The sequence below is a fragment of the Gaeumannomyces tritici genome, assembly GCF_000145635.1.
Source record: "Gaeumannomyces tritici R3-111a-1 unplaced genomic scaffold supercont2.2, whole genome shotgun sequence".
Taxonomy (NCBI): domain Eukaryota; kingdom Fungi; phylum Ascomycota; class Sordariomycetes; order Magnaporthales; family Magnaporthaceae; genus Gaeumannomyces; species Gaeumannomyces tritici.
Genome location: NW_008804546.1, coordinates 409,447 through 423,084, shown reverse-complemented (window position 1 = coordinate 423,084; position 13,638 = coordinate 409,447). Strand labels below are relative to the sequence as shown.

Here is a 13,638-nt window from a genome sequence, read left to right as displayed (position 1 = left end):
TCAGCCCCTGCGGCGCTCGAATTGTCGTTTACTGGGGGAAGCGCACGGACCACCACCGAGCAGCATCCATACAGTATCCAGATTGCCTTCAGCGCAAGGACGCGCACAGTGCGGGCGGTGACGTGGGGTTCAATCAGGCACGGAGTCGGGGCCTGGCACCAGCAGTCCGCATCCGCAAAAGCAAACCCGCCGTTGCCCGGGGCTCCTGGGTCGCCTTCTCCGTTTGCGACGCCGCCTTCCCGACTGGAGATAATGCTGCAGCTTCCTCCCACGTTTAGCCTCGCTCGCTAGTCGAGGACCAAGAAATCGACTGCCACCCATCATGCGCCCTGCGCCGTGGAGGGAACGAATCTGCGCTGAACCACCATCAAGACCCCTCCGGGTCCCCAGCCGCCTGCCCCTGAGGCCCCTACGATAGCTGCGGCTTTGGCGATACCGCAAACATGTAATGCGAGATACCTACTCCCGGATGCGGGCGGTTGTTGGCGGAACGCGGCTAACCATGTCTGCCTCTAGGTTCGAAAAATCGCTTTACGACCTCATCCGAGGCATGCGCAACCACAAGGGCAATGAGCGCGAGTACATCCAGAATTGCCTCAAGGAATGTCGCGCCGAGGTGCGCAGCCAGGACATGGACCTCAAGGCCACGGCGCTGCTCAAACTCATATACCTCGAGATGATGGGCCACGATATGTCGTGGGCCTCGTTTCATGTCCTCGAAGTCATGTCGTCGGCCAAGTACCACCAGAAGCGCGTCGGCTACCTCGGCGCTGTTCAGACTTTCCGGCCCGACACTGAGGTCCTGATGCTCGCAACGAACCTGCTCAAGAAGGACCTGACCGCCACCGCCATGCCCACCATTGCCCTGCCCATCTCGGCCCTACCGCACATCATCACCTCATCCCTGGCATTATCAGTTCTAACGGACCTATTGCCCCGCATGAGCCACTCCAACCCAGGGATCCGCAAAAAGACCATCGTAACTCTCTACCGTCTCGCTCTCGTCTACCCCGAGACCCTCAGGGCTGCATGGCCAAAGATCAAGGAACGGCTTATGGACAAGGACGAGGACGCGAGTGTAACCGCTGCCATCGTCAATGTCGTTTGTGAACTGGGCTGGAGACGACCCCATGATTTCTTGCCCCTAGCTCCCCGACTTTTCGAGCTACTCGTGGATGGGGGCAACAACTGGATGGCAATAAAGCTTATCAAACTGGTGCGTACTACAAACTGCTCTGTTGCCGCGCCTCGGACATGGGAATTATTCCTCTGGTTTCAAATGCTGATAGCTGGCACTTCACTGCTAGTTCGCGACCCTCACACCCCTGGAGCCGAGACTCATCCGCAAACTTCTCCCGCCCCTGACCGACATCATCCGAACGACCCCTGCAATGTCACTTCTGTACGAGTGCATCAACGGTATCATCCAGGGCGGGATTCTCGGGAGCCCAGACGATGTATCTGGTCGGGAGGAAATCGCTTCATTGATTGTCTCTAGGCTACGCGGCATGATCATGATTGACGGAGATCCTAACCGTAAGTCAGGCATCACCTGCCCGAAAAGTGAAGGCCAGACGAGCTAAGTCGCCCGCCACGCTTCCTTAGTGAAATACGTCGCCCTCTTGGCCTTCAACAAGATCGTCGCAACGCACCCCTTCCTAGTCGCGGAACAGGAAGACGTAATTCTCGAGTGCATAGACAGCCCCGACATTACTATCCGCATCAAGGCCCTGGACCTGGTCCAGGGTATGGTTAGCAGCGATAACCTGGTTTCTATCGTCAGCCGCCTGATGAGACAGCTCAAGGTCTCGTCCGAGCCTAGGGGCCAGCAAGTCCCTGCTGAGTATGTCGAATCGGACGATGATGGATCAACCCCACGGGTACGGACGCCTATCAACGCCCCTGACCAGGCACCGCCGCTGCCCGAGGACTACCGAGTCGACGTGATCCGGCGGATCCTTGCCATGTGCTCGCAGAACAACTATAGCAACCTGATCGACTTTGAGTGGTATATCGACATCCTCACACAGCTAGTCCGCATGGCTCCCGTTCCCAGGCTCAGGGGCGACGATGTCGATGCCCTTGCATCGATGGCGAGACCTGGATCGTCCGACGTGTCAGAGAGGATAGGCGATGAACTGCGAAACGTCGCCGTCAAGGTCAGAGCCATGAGGCCCTCGGTCGTGCGAGCGGCGGACTCGGTAGTCTCGCATCTCAGCTCCGAGTCCCAGTCGACACACGCTGTGACTTCCAGAGTTCTCGGCCCGGTGTCTTGGGTTCTTGGCGAGTACTCATCGTTCCTTGCGTCGCCAGAAGTTACACTCGGCTGTATCCTGCAGCTCCTGGCGCGCACATCGCATCCCGAGATTCTGGTCTCATTGATGCAGGCCGTCATCAAGATCTTCGCCCTTGTTGCCGGTGACGATGGTGCGCAGTGGACAGCCGAGCGCAAGGCCAAGATCTCACTCACCATGACACGGCTTCTGCACGTCCTAGAGCCCTTTCCTCTACACCCTAATCTTGAGGTACAAGAACGATCCGTGCAATTCACCGAGCTTCTGAAGCTCACAGCAGAAGCCGTGTCAGGCCAAGAGGCGTCAACAGACGAGGTCTACCAGGACGCGCCGCTGCTTCTCACACAAGCAATCCCGTCTCTCTTCACTGGATGGGAGCTCAACTCTGTAGCCGCTGGCGTCCAGATAAACGTGCCCCTGCCGGATGGCCTCGATCTCGGCCAGCCCATTAATCCAAACCTGGAGCGGCTACTAGCCGAGACAAACACTCTCAACATCCCGGTTGATGAGGATAGCAAATTCGATATCTACTACAACCAAAGACCTGCACCGACCAGCATCTCATCATCGGAGCCGGCCATCAAGAGGCTGGCAGACGCATCCGAGGAGGTTGCAAGCTCATACCAGAACGCAGGCGAGGAGAGCTACCTGGACGCCGATATCCTGGCGCGCCGGAGGGCTGAGCGTCTTGAGCGGAACAAAGATGACCCTTTTTACATTGCCGGGAGCAGGTCGCATGGGACATCAACGCCAATCCACAACATCCTCCAGAACGAGAACGGCCCTGGCCTAGACATCGACTCGATCCCAATCATGCAGCTGGATCTCTCCAAGCTGGACAAGGGTCTCAGTGGAGAGGCTTCGGCAGCAGCAGCAGCGTCAAGAGCAAAATCCAAGCAGTTACGGCCAAGAGTGACGGTCGCCGCTGATGAGACGCTCGCAGGCAGTAGCGGAGTCTCGACGCCGGCGCATAACTACGACTCAGAGACGTACAACTCTGATGGGGGCGTGGTGCGCCATCACCTGGCCAAGGGCAAACGAGGGGCAAAACACTCGCTTCTCCAGGTGGACTCTAGCCACATTGGCGGACTTAGTCTAGACGCGCCGGCGGCTGATGCGGCTCCAGACCCAGAGAAGCAGAAGCGAGAGGACGCGGAGATGGCGGCGGCAATGAAGGAGGTGGAACGACTGCGGCTAGAAATGCAGCGGGCCAACGAGCGGATACAAGTCGCACAGGGAATACCGGCCGAGGGTGTTGCTGTCGTCAAGAAGAAAAAGAAGAAGGCGGCACCCTCACTGAAGAAAAAGACATCGGTTGCCGATGTTGAGGAGCAAGAGGGCGAGGGTGCAACATCAGGAGGCGCCATGGAGGTTGTGAAAGCCAAAAAGAAAAAGAAGAAGGCGGTAGCATCCATTGACGAGGGTGTCGTCGGAGAGGGGGCATCTGTTGACAAGCCAAAAAAGAAAAAGAAGACTGCGAAGCCGGCCAGCGATGCGAGCGCGTCGGCTGCCGTCTCATGATAGGACACGAGGATCGTATTCAAGAACTCGGTTGCAGAGGATGTCACCCACTACCGATGGACGAGACCCTTGTCAGGTGTGCTGTGTTTTGGCTGTGATGGTGAATCTATCTCTGGAACCATGACAGCCCTCCATGCCCTAGTGCTTGAAGTTTGCGGTATGGTATGCCGGACGGCCTAGCGAGTGAGAAGGTGGGGAAAGACTAGACGCGACTTGGTGACATCTTGACAGTGATGATGATAATTGATCACTGTGAATTTCTTTTCTTTTCAATTGGTGTCTTTTTGCAGTGGTGTTTACGACAAATTGGATTCCCTTCCCAACCCTCAAACTTTTGTATAAATACCTCCTCGCTCTTCTCTCAATCTCGAGCTGGGTAGACCCCTGTTGGAAGCACCATAACCTGAGCATAACCCACCCAAGTGCCGACCTCAAGCAAACAGCAAGCCAAGCCAGGAGACGACGGCTCTTGAGCGACAAGCGCCTCCCTCATTTCCAGAAAACCCCCTGGGGTCAAGCGCCGTTCAGGTCGAAACACCACCTTGGTTCTCCGTAGCCCCAGCGAGCATCTGGTTGACGGGTCACTGCCGCAAGCCATGGACCCCAAGTCGGGAGAAGTGCAGGACATTTGTCTGCCGTCCCCGAATATCCAAGGATAGATTCAAGCCATCTTTCAACCATTCGATAGGCCGTTCAGAATCGTCGTCATGCAACTGCCCACGGACGCACGCCAGAAATGAAAGGGCACCTGATGAGGCCTGTTTCGACAATGGAGAGCGGGCCAGCCGATCAAAGCTGGCAGAAGGTCAGTGGCAGTATCCAGAATCTGTCAAACCTCCTCGTGGAAGAGGAGCTTTATGGGGATGATGTGGGAGGCTCCAGGTGTTGTTCAACTACGATCCGGAGCGTGGCGGCCGGGAAGGAAAACGGGCGTCCTGGACGATTGGCCCTAGTAATCCCCGTACCCATCCATTACGACCGCGATGCAACTGCTCCGCCGGCCACCCTACTGCTACAGTCTGGCCACTAATCTTCGCCGTTGTATGAACTTGGCCCGCGGCGCGGGCTCTCCTGCTAATAGGGTAGGAACAAAAAATGCACAGTTATGCCGTGTGACCTTAACGGGGCGTTGAATGTGATATTTCGGGGCTAGTTTTCTGCACTTTCCGGGGCTGGGGAAGCAGCCCAGGTTGCACTCGTGCGCCCGCTTTGCATGTATGCGCACCTTTTCTTTCTCTTTTATCAGCTCATTATCTTCGAGTTCCTTCCACACATTCATCTCGATGGAGACGCTTCCTTTGTTGTTGAGGCAGCGAAAGTGACCGCCAGATACAAGCACAGCATGGATCCGGCATCAGCAGTTGGCCTTGTGGCAACCGTTCTATCCATTGTTTCCATGGCTGGGAAGCTGGCCGCCGCGCTAAAAGGTCTCGAGCAGGAAAATAGTGCGCGGAAAAAAAGCTCCTCGAGGAGGTTGAGGACCTGTGGCGCACTTTGCAGCAGCTCGAGAAGGTCAACTCGGAGCTTCTGCCGCCTGATAGCCCGGACCAGAAGTGGATGGAAACCCTCCGCCCCCTCGGCACGCCCGGTGGCATCTTTTGCCAGATCCGGGATGAGCTTGAGAAGCTGGAAAAGGCTCTGGCACCTCCCTTGGGTCACATGGCCAGGGTCACAGCCCCGATCCGCCATCAGCTCGATAAGCAAGAGATACAACAGCGCGTTGAGAGTCTTGCCCGGCTCAAGTCGACAATCACCTGATCATGTCTGTGTCCAGCACCCAGATGGGCCACGAGATCAGGGTCCACGTCCAGGAGGTTAAAAGCATGCTGGGGCCGGACCAGGTCAAGGCCGCACTGACCTGACTGTCTCCGCTGACCCCTCGTCAGAAGCAGAAGGAGGTTCTGGGGAGCGCGGACCCGTACAGCTGGGTTTTCGGCTCCGACAAGTTCGGGGCCTGGCACGAGGGCGTCACCCGGACCCTGTGGTGCCGTGGGGCTCCCGGAGCCGAGAAGCCGGTCCTGGCCGCTTCGGCGTATGCCCACATGGCCGAGCGACACAAGGGACAGAACGCGGCGGCCACGATCGCCTTTTGCAGCTTCGATAGCGCCGAGTCCCAGACGCCGCTGAACATCATGGGGTGCTTCCTCAGGCAGGCGCTGCAGGCCAGGGGCGTCGGCCTTCTATCCGAATGTCTTACCCTTGGCGAGCTGAAAAAGACAAGAGATGGACTATCAGGCAGTCTAGATAAGACATACGAAGAAGCGCTGCATCGTCTGCAGCAGTCCCTCGGCGAGAAGAGGTGGAAGGCAGTCAGGAGGCTTCTGCACTGGGTAGCCTGGGCGGCGCGCCCTCTGGCTGTCAGTGGAGCTGGAGCACGCCATGGCGGCACAGGATGGGGCCGATTCGGTCGACCCCGATTGCATCTTGTCCGTTCGACGAATCACCTCTTGGAGTGGTGGCTGCTCTTTGTTGACGACGAGAACCTCGTGCGCGTGATCCATCCGACGACAGATGGCTTCCTCTCACAGAGGAGGCATGTGCTCTTCCCCGACGGCGACACAATGATCGCGCACGCTTGCCTACACTACCTCCAAATGAGCTGCATCCAAGGCAGAGGGCGGAGGCTGCTGGGAGCCCCGTGGTCAGAGGGCAGCCTTAGATACCGAGAGTTATGCCTCGAGTATCCTTTCCTCAAATACGCAACCGCATTCATGGCGGTCCATGTTCAGCGAAGCCCGCACGGGGACGCAGACATGCGAGCAGCGGCATTTCTGCTCTCGGATGCGCGAAGGCTTCTCTCCCAGGGCTTGCTCTATCTCAACCAGACCTGGGAGCTACAGGACGATGGCACCGCCTCGCATGTCACAGCACACCTAAGCTTTACAGAGGTCATCTCGCAGCTGCTAGCAAAAGGCGAGCCCATGGATTCCCAGGACCGACTTGGAAGGACGCCCCTCATGTGCGCTCTGGACTCGCCGCCAGAGTTTCGCGCGAACAGCGCGGCCACAGCAGAGTATCTCCTATCAGCCGGCGCGGATGCGAGCGCGGTCTGTAAGCGTGGCTGGACGGCACTGGCCCGAGCTCTGAAGTGGCAGCAAGGTGAAATCGTCGAGCGCTTGCTGCAGCTGCCCGGCGTGGGCATCAACGCCACGCCATGCGGCACAATCCCGGCTCTTTCGTTCGCGGTCCGCGGGTCCAACAAGTCCGTTGTGCAGAAGATGCTGGCCAGGCCCGACATCGACGTCAACCTAGTGGACCCCTATGATGGCTTCACCGCGCTGCGCCACGCCATTCTCGAGAAGGATGTCGAGACCTTTGACAGCCTGGTGTCCAGAGAGGACATTGCACTAGGCACTATCGATCTATTTCGCGCCCGGACTCCACTGATCCTCGCTGCCGACGCTGGGTTTGTCGAGGGAGTTGGGAGGCTCATAGACAAGGGTGCTGATATCTATCACTTGGGTTATCAACAAGGCAAAGCCCTCATGTGCGCTGCCAGCAGGGACTATGCGGGTGTTGTCTGTCTTCTGATCAGCCGCGGTGCCGGCATACATCGGCGCGACTGTCTCGGAAGGACCGTCCTACATTCAGCCTCGGCCAACAACGCCTGGGCTGCACTCGAGGTTCTCTTGTCAAGTCGCGATATCGACATCGACTGTCAAGGCGAGCATGGAGAGACGGCCCTTCATGACGCCTGCAAATCCTCCGACGCGACGGGGGCGCGGATACTGATCGCGGCCGGGGCTCGATGCGATATCCGAGACTCGCAAGGGCTGACGCCGCTGGATATCGCTGCCAGTAATGGAGGAGGCGAGACAGCCGAGTCCCTCAAGGCGTCAAGCATCTACAAGAACACGGTGCGAGACGGCACCAGCAAGTCCTTGTGTAAGGCGGTGAGGGTGGATGCACTAGAGGCACTGTGCAGCAGAATCGCGGCTGCCAACGTCGACGAGATCAACACGGCCGACACGCCATATAGCGGCACGCCCCTGGCGGTCACCTGCGAGTTCGGCCGGCCCGACGTGGCCACAATGCTACTAGACGCCGGGGCGGACCCGGACAAGGCCGACGCGTTCAACCGCACACCTTGCTCGCGTACGCTCACGCGCGCGGCTCCACGGCGTGCTTGGAGGCGCTCCTCTCGCACGGCGCCGACATGGACCGCCTCCTGCCGGGGGAGGACCACCCGCTCTGGGTCCGCGCGGTGCGCAGGGGCAGGGGCGAGGTCGCGCTCTGGCTGCTCCGCCGCAGGTCTCCCGGCCGCGCGAGTGAGCGACGACGATGACGGCCTGCCCCCCCGGGGGACCTGCCGTCGAGACGCCCGAAGACGCCGAGCATGTCGACGGGCCTGGCAGACTGGCCACCACCCCGGGCCCACGGCAAGAACGGCGGCCTTATCACATCCGCAGTTCGGCGAACGCTGATGGGAGATCTCTTACCTAAATTTGGTACTAGATTTTATGGGGGGTGCTCGCTTTTGGATAAATAGAACGATCTCGTACCTCAAGGCCCTCGTCGTTCACCACCCCAAGGCCAAAGAGAACTGGTCGCTGCATCGGGGTGGGCCTGTTCCCATGGACTGGGCCGACGAGCAGAATCCCATCACCATCTGTCAATCGAGGAACGACGACTACTTCAAGACATTCTCCCAGCACACCGCCGCTATCGTCGAGGTGAAGCCGTTTCTACGGGCCCGGGGTGGTGCCGGATCCTGGATCCAGTGCTCCCACGGCAGGCCGTGTACTGATCAGGTCAACTACCAAGTATTCCTCCTATTAAAAACGATGGTTGTTTACCACTTTGCAGGTGTCCTCTGAAGCTACTAACATGAGTATCAAGGTCCTAATAATACTTGGGTTAATGTTGAGGCTTATATCGCTTCTGGCCGTGGCAGTGGATGGAATCCAGACAAAAGTTTACATATTTGAACAGGAAGCAGGACTTGATGAAATTCCCCATCGAGAGAATGAGTGGCACTGTTAGTAAAATAGGTGATAATAATGATAATCGCTAAAAATGTCGAAAATAAAATACAAATCATAGGAGTGGAACCTTGCAGTGGACGACGACATAATTCCCCTCCGCCCACGGCCCAGCACCCCCACTAGATCAGGATGCTGACGGCGTTCCAGCTCGGGCTCAGGACGTCGTAGACGATGGTGTCGTTGTCGTCCGTGTCCTGCCCGTAGCCCCTGAACTCCTGCTCGCTCTCGGCCAGGGACGTGTAGAACCTCGCGGCGGCGTCGGCGATGGCCTTGTCTTTGGCGCCGTCCTTGAGCTTGTAGACGTGGTACTTTGAGGCCGCGTAGATGATGAGCGACTCCTTGTCGCCCGGCTTGGCCGACAGCAGGTACGGGATGTGCGACGCCATGAGCCAGTCGTGCGTCTGGTTCATGGGCAGCGCCGCCACCAGCTCCGGCTCGCCGTACCGGGCCAGCTGCTCCCGGGTCGTGGGAGGGGCGGCGAACAGGGCGGGCGGCTTGTTGACGACAAAGGCCTGGTAGTAGTTCTGCAGGTAGTTGACCGACGTGTGCTGCGGCGACGCGATGTGGATGCACATGGTGACGGCGTCGACGAGGGCGTCGAACGTCTTGAGCTCGGGGAAGCTCGAGATGCTGGCGCCCGAGCCGTCGGCCGCCGTGGGGCTGCGCATCTCGCTCGACCAGTCCTGCACGGGCTTGTCCGCCAGCACCTGCGCGTCGGCGTCCGGCCCGGGGTACTTGAGGGCCAGCATGTCGGCGACGAAGGCGCGGAGCTTGAACCACATGCTGTGGATGCAGCGGGCCCAGGCGTAGTTGTGGTACTTTTTGTCGTTGAGCCTGTCGACCGGGAAGCCGCGGGCGGCGAGGTCGCGGGGTATGTAGGAGCCCTGGAAGTCGTAGCTGCGGTACTCACTCATGAGGTACTTGTACACGTGGTTGGGCGCCATGCCCAGCAGCGGGGCGACGACCAGGGGGACGAGGCTGGTGCGGGCGGCGGCGTTGAGGGACAGCGTCTTTTGCCAGTGCGGGTACAGCAGCTGGTACACGTCGTGGTCCTGCGGGATGGTGCGGTTGGCGGCCACGATGACGCTCTCCTCGACCAGATGGGTGCGGCACAGGTGGACGGTGATGTTGTGGCGGATCCAGTCGCTCGACATGACGCAGGTTTTGGCTGTATCGGAGGAGATAGCTGGTAAGTATGTATATGTAGCAAGTGAAGTATGCACCTAGCCCCTCCCCTGAAAGTCGCACGGACAAGTCAGTCTGCTTACCATAACGCCAGGGCCAGTCCTCCTTCTGCTTGGTGAGGCTCAGCTCCTTGTTGTAGATGAAGACCGAGTCGGCGGCGCTGCCGAGCCAGTCGATGATGATGGCGAGCGGCTCCAGCCTCCCGTTGTCGGCCAGGTTGAGCAGGCACACGGACGAGACGCTCCAGCGCTTGTTGCGCGTCTCGCCGCCCAGCTTGGGCTGGGCCGACATCTCGTCCTTGGGCCCGTAGCCGGCGATGCGGCGGAAGTAGCTGTAGTCCTGCACGTACAGCGAGCCGGCGCGCGCCTGGATCTTGGCCTTCATGGCCGCGTCGGCGGGGTCCGTGGCCGCGTCGATGAAGATCTGCGTCCACTCGCCGGCCTTGGTGATGGTGGACGGGTCGCCGCCCGTGAAGAACTGCTGGGCGAAGCGGGAGTCGGAAAACCAGTCCTTGGTGGGGAGGTTTCCAATGTTGGCGAGGTCGAAAATGTCCTTCTGGTACCAGAGCTTGCTGTGCTCCCGGTTGTTGTAGTCCTCGACCTCGGCTATCGTCTTGCCGCCGTCGGGCGTGCCCATGCCGCCGAACTTGAGGTAGGCCAGGCCCTGGCCGAGCTTCTGCTCCGCGTTCTCGACGAAGCCGCCGGGCATGATGGAGGGCAGGAGCGTGCTGAGCTGGGCCAGGCGCATCTTGTTGAAGATGTCGCCGGGGGCCATGCTCAGCCCGAAGTTGGTGGCCGGGGCGCCCGGCTGGCCCGGGGCCAGCGCCTGCTGTGCGCCGAGGTTGAGGTGGGGAGGGTAGTTGTCCCTGAGGGAGGGTGGCAGCGTGGATGGGAATGTCAGCCTGTGCTCGAGTGGGAGGGAAACGGTTGGGTGGCTCTTGTGTGTTGTAGAAGACTGGGTACTGCTCACGCATCATCGACCGCATGGTTTCCGGTCGTGCTGGGCTCGTCTGCCGGCATTGTGAACTTGAAGAACTGACGCTTCTGTTCCAAGGTCAACGGCGAGGGCACAGTGGGCTCAAAGTTGGCCGTGTCCATGAACGAGGTGTATCTATGACAGACGGCCACGGGTCAGCTCAGCCGAATCACAGATAAAAAAAATGGGGTTGAACACTCACTTCGTCTCGATGAGGTTGTACGCCTTGGTCAGCGCCAACTGGGTGCCGCGGTACGAGCCCTGGCTGATATTGTTCTTGATGGCGTTCCTCTCCTCGTGGGCCCTGCCCAGCATGGACTCGGGGTTGCTGCGGCTGGCCGTCTTCTCGTCGTCGGTCAGGACGTCGCTGAGCTTCTTGGGCAGCATCTTCTGGTTGATGAGCTCCGTGATGAAGACGCCCGAGTCGAAGAATGGGATGGGGACCTTGTTGACGTCGGACGGCCACTCGCCCTCGTCCTTGGCGTCGAGCGCCTTGTTGGGCACCACGACGGGCGCGAGCCCGGCGCCGCCGATGCACATGCCGGGCGTGAGGATCACGGGGCAGGTCTCCATCTTGCTGAGGTTTCAAAGGGCGGACGGGGAAGAAGTGAGTATATAAAGTGAATCGAGGCCTGATCAAAGGCCTCTGTGTGGAAGGGGAGAGGGGAGGGGAGTGTTTGAGGATGGGGATGGATGGCTGTGTCGATGGAGGCGGAGGAGACGGCATCCAGCCTCCTTTTTATACGCGGACGAAGGGGATACATATGGACATCTGCACTTTGGAGAACGGCCAAGAAAGATTTGATCGTTGCTTCTTCTCGGTTACAGCAAACAAACAGATAGCACCAGCCTGCCTAGGTCGGAAGCGATATAGGACATAAGCACGCAGATGTCTAGGGTCCAATCGGAGCTTCTGGGTAGGGTCTGCCGGCTTACTAGGATTGCCCAATCGAGCACATTCTCACGCTTGGCGGGCGTTGTGGCGAGCTGCACCGGCTGCACCGCCAGGTAGTATCATGCCGATATCTGCACCACACACCCTACGCACTTAATGGCCCTACGCACTTAGCTGCACCACCACCACCACCACCGCCATCCTCGGACCAGCCAGCCACCCAACCAGCCATCCACCGACCGTGGAGGGGGCCTGGGCTAGTGAATGGCAAGTCCGAGATGTGTACACACATGCCTTTCCTACCTGTCGTCTACCATGGCTTAGTCTGGCAGTCAAGCTATGCCGTCCGGGGCGGTCCGGACTACTGCCCCACCCAAAGTGTCGGTCCAGACCCAGCCCCCCCTGTTCGGCATGCCGGGGGGCCAAGAAACACATGCACACACGCGCAAGGCTGCCGGGCGTCGGGCGACGGAGGCAAGCTGAAAAGTGCGTGCGGGGCAAAAAAAAAAGGGTCAGCCACCTCCATGCGGCCGACATGCTGCCTTAGACCTGCCGAGAAGTCTAAAAAGCTGAAAGCTGACGGGGGCACGCGGGAGCCTCCCCTACTTGCCTCCCTTGCCTACCTAGATCCTGGATTCCGGTTCTAGATTGCGGTCCTCTGCGAGCAGCCATCCTTTACCGCCATTTCGTCGCAGTCGAGCGCACCAATGACACCAATACGGTTACCGTATGACCCTGCGAAGAGCACTTTCAGCCGCCAGTAATTGGCCGCCCGGGCCTTTTCGTCGTGCATGAAAAAGACATAGGCCCTGCAGGCCGGGCTTGGCTATACTACTACTGCTGAGGAGGAGGAGGGAAACGTCCATGTACTATACGGGTTGGCCCCCCATCTCGTCCACCACTTACAGCCAAACGATGCCCCCTCATCATCACCTTCACAGAAGGGACATCTATCACAATTATCGCTCGCAGGGGCTGTCTTCGGAGCACATGCACCCCCCCTCGCCCGATTTCGTCCATATCATGTGGTGCAGGGCGACATGGCGGGGGAGTTTGGAAAGAAGCAAAGATACAGAACTGTTTTCTCACCCGTTGCCGCCACTGTCGCGGGCGTCTTCCGCCCTGACAAAAAAGAAAAGAAAAAGCAGAAGGAATGGATATTGCCCAGGAAGAGAGGGGGGTTTCCCGCGGCGGTATGCATGTCGGCGTCGGCATCCATCCAACCGGATGCCTCCGGAAGCCCCATCCGCCGTGTCGATCCGCTCTCTGCGCTTCTTCCTTTCCTTTTTATTTTTTTTATTTTTTTTTTATATCAAGAGGGGCAAGTCTTGCCGGCAGACCGGTAAACCCAAGCTGAGCTCTGTGATATCGATGGCCTAGGCCGAGCAGTCACACCGGAGGAGTTGCCCCCCCCGGCGGCCCCGAGTTATACAGGTGGTGCGCTTGCTCCGTAACATCGCTGGCATTGCGCGTGAACACACATCTAGGGAGAAAGTCGTGATCGGTGATATCGCTCTGCCGGCCCACGCTGGGGACTGACTGTCTGGCCCCACTGGCACCGGCTTCTTCCGGAGAGCAGGGTGGTGTGGATCGCCAGTGATGTATCGCACACACACACACATTCGGCAAGCCGAGATGTGTGACATTGGCTTGCAGGCGTTGCGCCACAGAGGAGGGGTCCAGGCATGCCGCATGCTAGGAACACACACACGCACAAACGCGCACACATACACACACTCCAGCCCGGCCGAACTGCGGGGGGGGGGGGGGGGGGGACGGACGA

General features: G+C 59.2%; 4 protein-coding genes across 4 annotated transcripts; 3 read left to right on the top strand and 1 right to left on the bottom strand.

Moving 5' to 3' along the window:
* The first annotated feature begins 134 nt into the window (after positions 1-134).
* Positions 135-4,759, top strand: GGTG_02689 (AP-3 complex subunit delta). The gene is made up of 4 exons (XM_009220464.1): positions 135-445; positions 517-1,216; positions 1,308-1,536; positions 1,606-4,759. Coding segments are annotated over exons 1-4 (3,141 nt in total). The 5' UTR covers positions 135-443; the 3' UTR covers positions 3,816-4,759.
* Positions 4,760-4,798: 39 nt separating this feature from the next.
* On the top strand, positions 4,799-5,590 carry GGTG_02688 (hypothetical protein; the record flags this gene model as incomplete). The annotated part of the gene is made up of 2 exons (XM_009220463.1): positions 4,799-4,897; positions 5,262-5,590. 2 exons carry the CDS (start codon positions 4,799-4,801, stop codon positions 5,571-5,573), a joined length of 411 nt encoding a protein of 136 aa, XP_009218727.1. The 3' UTR covers positions 5,574-5,590.
* A 6-nt stretch (positions 5,591-5,596) lies between these two features.
* GGTG_02687 (hypothetical protein) lies at positions 5,597-8,865 on the top strand (the record flags this gene model as incomplete). Its single annotated transcript, XM_009220462.1, has 4 exons — positions 5,597-5,629; positions 5,702-6,172; positions 6,269-7,887; positions 8,305-8,865. The coding sequence occupies 4 exons, from the start codon at positions 5,597-5,599 to the stop codon at positions 8,630-8,632; spliced, it is 2,451 nt and encodes an 816-aa protein (XP_009218726.1). The 3' UTR covers positions 8,633-8,865.
* GGTG_02686 (hypothetical protein) lies at positions 8,742-11,534 on the bottom strand (the record flags this gene model as incomplete). Its single annotated transcript, XM_009220461.1, has 4 exons — positions 8,742-9,968; positions 10,069-10,850; positions 10,955-11,095; positions 11,163-11,534. Coding segments are annotated over 4 exons (2,344 nt in total), but the record flags the coding sequence as incomplete, so codon positions are not given.
* Positions 11,535-13,638: the final 2,104 nt, after the last annotated feature.

Coding starts and splice junctions, on each gene's coding strand:
- GGTG_02689 (XM_009220464.1), top strand. Junction 1,217..1,307: donor CAATAAAGCTTATCAAACTG/GTGCGTACTACA, acceptor CTTCACTGCTAG/TTCGCGACCCTCACACCCCT. Junction 1,537..1,605: donor GATTGACGGAGATCCTAACC/GTAAGTCAGGCA, acceptor ACGCTTCCTTAG/TGAAATACGTCGCCCTCTTG.